General features: G+C 64.5%; 1 protein-coding gene across 1 annotated transcript; it reads left to right on the top strand.

The window, feature by feature from the left end:
• Positions 1 to 368: 368 nt before the first annotated feature.
• Positions 369 to 2975, top strand: LOC121352737 (mucin-7-like; the record flags this gene model as incomplete). The annotated part of the gene is made up of 4 exons (XM_041465918.1): positions 369 to 494; positions 568 to 693; positions 2651 to 2776; positions 2850 to 2975. Coding segments are annotated over 4 exons (504 nt in total), but the record flags the coding sequence as incomplete, so codon positions are not given.
• Positions 2976 to 3475: the final 500 nt, after the last annotated feature.

Raw genomic sequence — 3475 nt, 5'->3', positions numbered from 1 at the left:
GGGGCCACCATGGCTTGGGGGACTTGGGGAGCCCATATCTCCTGTGGCCACCACCCCTTGGTGTCCCCATGTCCCCCTGATGTCCCCACGTCCCCCTGATGTCCCCACATCCCCCTGGTGTCCCCGATGTCCCCCTGGTGTCCCCATGTCCCCCTGATATCCCCTGATGTCCCCATGTCCCCCCAGACATGGACGAGTGCTCGGGGTCACCACACCATGAGATGACCACGACTTGTGGTCATCACACCATGGGGTCACCATGGCTTGGGGGACTTGGAGACCCCATAACTCCTGTCCCCATGTCCCCTGATGTCCCCACATCCCCCTGGTGTCCCCACATCCCCCTGATGTCCCCGATGTCCCCCCAGACGTGGACGAGTGCTCGGGGGGCTCCCCCTGCGCCCCCCACGGCCGCTGCCTCAACACCGCCGGCTCCTTCCGCTGCGAGTGCCACCGCGGCTACCGCGCCACCGCCGGCGCCACCGCCTGCCAGGGTGAGCTGGGGACCCCCGCGGGGACACCCCGGCGGTGCCACCGCCCCCGGGTGACGTTCTGGTGGCCCCGCAGATGTCAACGAGTGCCTGGAGGGTGACTTCTGCTTCCCGCACGGCGAGTGCGTCAACACGGCCGGCTCCTTCCGCTGCCTCTGCGCCGACGGCTACGCCGGCACCGCCGACGGCACCGCCTGCACCGGTGGGTGGCACGCCTGGGGACACCCGGGGACAGCGTGGTGGCACCTCGGGGGGCACCCCCGGGGGTGGTGGCGGTGGTGGGGGGTTTGGGTTTGGGGTGGTGGGGTTTTGGTCTCGTCGCTTTGTCCGGGGTTGTTCCAGTCCTGGTGTCACCAGAGTTGTTCCAGTCCTGGTGTCACCATGCCAGTCCTGGTGTCACCAGAGTTGTTCCAGTCCTGGTGTCACCATCCCAGTCCCGGTGTCATCAGGGTTGTTCCAGTCCTGGTGTCACCATGCCAGTCCTGGTGTCACCAGAGTTGTTCCAGTCCTGGTGTCACCATGCCAGTCCTGGTGTCACCAGGGTTGTCCCAGTCCCGGTGTCACCATCCCAGTCCTGGTGTCACCAGGGTTGTTCCAGTCCTGGTGTCACCATGCCAGTCCTGGTGTCATCAGGGTTGTCCCAGTCCCAGTGTCACCGATGACCACGACTTGTGGTCATCACACCATGGGGTCACCATGGCTTGGGGGACTTGGAGACCCCATAACTCCTGTGGCCACCACCCCCTGATGTCCCCACATCCCCCTGGTGTCCCCGTGTCCCCCTGGTGTCCCCACGTCCCTTTGGTGTCCCCCTGGTGACCCCGATGTCCCCCCAGACGTGGACGAGGTCTCAGGGTCACCACGTCATGGGATGACCACGACTTGTGGTCACTCTGTTATGGGGTCACCATGGCTTGGGGGACTTGGAGACCCCATAACTCCTGTCCCCATGTCCCCTGATGTCCCCACATCCCCCTGATGTCCCCGATGTCCCCCCAGACGTGGACGAGGTCTCAGGGTCCCCACGTCATGGGATGACCACGACTTGTGGTCACTCTGTTATGGGGTCACCATGGCTTGGGGGACTTGGAGACCCCATAACTCCTGTCCCCATGTCCCCTGATGTCCCCACATCCCCCTGATGTCCCCGATGTCCCCCCAGACGTGGACGAGGTCTCAGGGTCCCCACGTCATGGGATGACCACGACTTGTGGTCACTCTGTTATGGGGTCACCATGGCTTGGGGGACTTGGAGACCCCATAACTCCTGTCCCCATGTCCCCTGATGTCCCCACATCCCCCTGATGTCCCCGATGTCCCCCCAGACGTGGACGAGGTCTCAGGGTCCCCACGTCATGGGATGACCACGACTTGTGGTCACTCTGTTATGGGGTCACCATGGCTTGGGGGACTTGGAGACCCCATAACTCCTGTCCCCATGTCCCCTGATGTCCCCACATCCCCCTGATGTCCCCGATGTCCCCCCAGACGTGGACGAGGTCTCAGGGTCCCCACGTCATGGGATGACCACGACTTGTGGTCACTCTGTTATGGGGTCACCATGGCTTGGGGGACTTGGAGACCCCATAACTCCTGTCCCCATGTCCCCTGATGTCCCCACATCCCCCTGATGTCCCCGATGTCCCCCCAGACGTGGACGAGGTCTCAGGGTCCCCACGTCATGGGATGACCACGACTTGTGGTCACTCTGTTATGGGGTCACCATGGCTTGGGGGACTTGGAGACCCCATAACTCCTGTCCCCATGTCCCCTGATGTCCCCACATCCCCCTGATGTCCCCGATGTCCCCCCAGACGTGGACGAGGTCTCAGGGTCCCCACGTCATGGGATGACCACGACTTGTGGTCACTCTGTTATGGGGTCACCATGGCTTGGGGGACTTGGAGACCCCATAACTCCTGTCCCCATGTCCCCTGATGTCCCCACATCCCCCTGATGTCCCCGATGTCCCCCCAGACGTGGACGAGGTCTCAGGGTCCCCACGTCATGGGATGACCACGACTTGTGGTCACTCTGTTATGGGGTCACCATGGCTTGGGGGACTTGGAGACCCCATAACTCCTGTCCCCATGTCCCCTGATGTCCCCACATCCCCCTGGTGTCCCCACATCCCCCTGATGTCCCCGATGTCCCCCCAGACGTGGACGAGTGCTCGGGGGGCTCCCCCTGCGCCCCCCACGGCCGCTGCCTCAACACCGCCGGCTCCTTCCGCTGCGAGTGCCACCGCGGCTACCGCGCCACCGCCGGCGCCACCGCCTGCCAGGGTGAGCTGGGGACCCCCGCGGGGACACCCCGGCGGTGCCACCGCCCCCGGGTGACGTTCTGGTGGCCCCGCAGATGTCAACGAGTGCCTGGAGGGTGACTTCTGCTTCCCGCACGGCGAGTGCGTCAACACGGCCGGCTCCTTCCGCTGCCTCTGCGCCGACGGCTACGCCGGCACCGCCGACGGCACCGCCTGCACCGGTGGGTGGCACGCCTGGGGACACCCGGGGACAGCGTGGTGGCACCTCGGGGGGCACCCCCGGGGGTGGTGGCGGTGGTGGGGGGTTTGGGTTTGGGGTGGTGGGGTTTTGGTCTCGTCGCTTTGTCCGGGGTTGTTCCAGTCCTGGTGTCACCATGCCAGTCCTGGTGTCATCAGGGTTGTCCCAGTCCCAGTGTCACCATGCCAGTCCTGGTGTCACCAGGGTTGTCCCAGTCCCGGTGTCACCATCCCAGTCCTGGTGTCACCAGGGTTGTTCCAGTCCCGGTGTCACCATCCCAGTCCTGGTGTCACCACCATTGTTCCAGTCCTGGTGTCACCACCATTGTCCCAGTCCCAGTGTCACCATGCCAGTCCTGGTGTCACCAGGGTTGTCCCAGTCCCGGTGTCACCATGCCAGTCTGGGTGTCCCCATGCCCATCCCAGCATCCCCATGGTCATCTCCATCCCACACCCCAAATCCCAAACCCTAAACCCCAAATCC

This window comes from Pyrgilauda ruficollis, unplaced genomic scaffold (assembly GCF_017590135.1).
Source record: "Pyrgilauda ruficollis isolate IOZ18807 unplaced genomic scaffold, ASM1759013v1 scaffold1947, whole genome shotgun sequence".
Classification (NCBI taxonomy): Eukaryota; Metazoa; Chordata; class Aves; order Passeriformes; family Passeridae; genus Pyrgilauda; species Pyrgilauda ruficollis.
The sequence above is the reverse complement of the archived record's forward strand: the minus strand, read 5'-3'. Positions and strand labels throughout refer to the sequence as shown.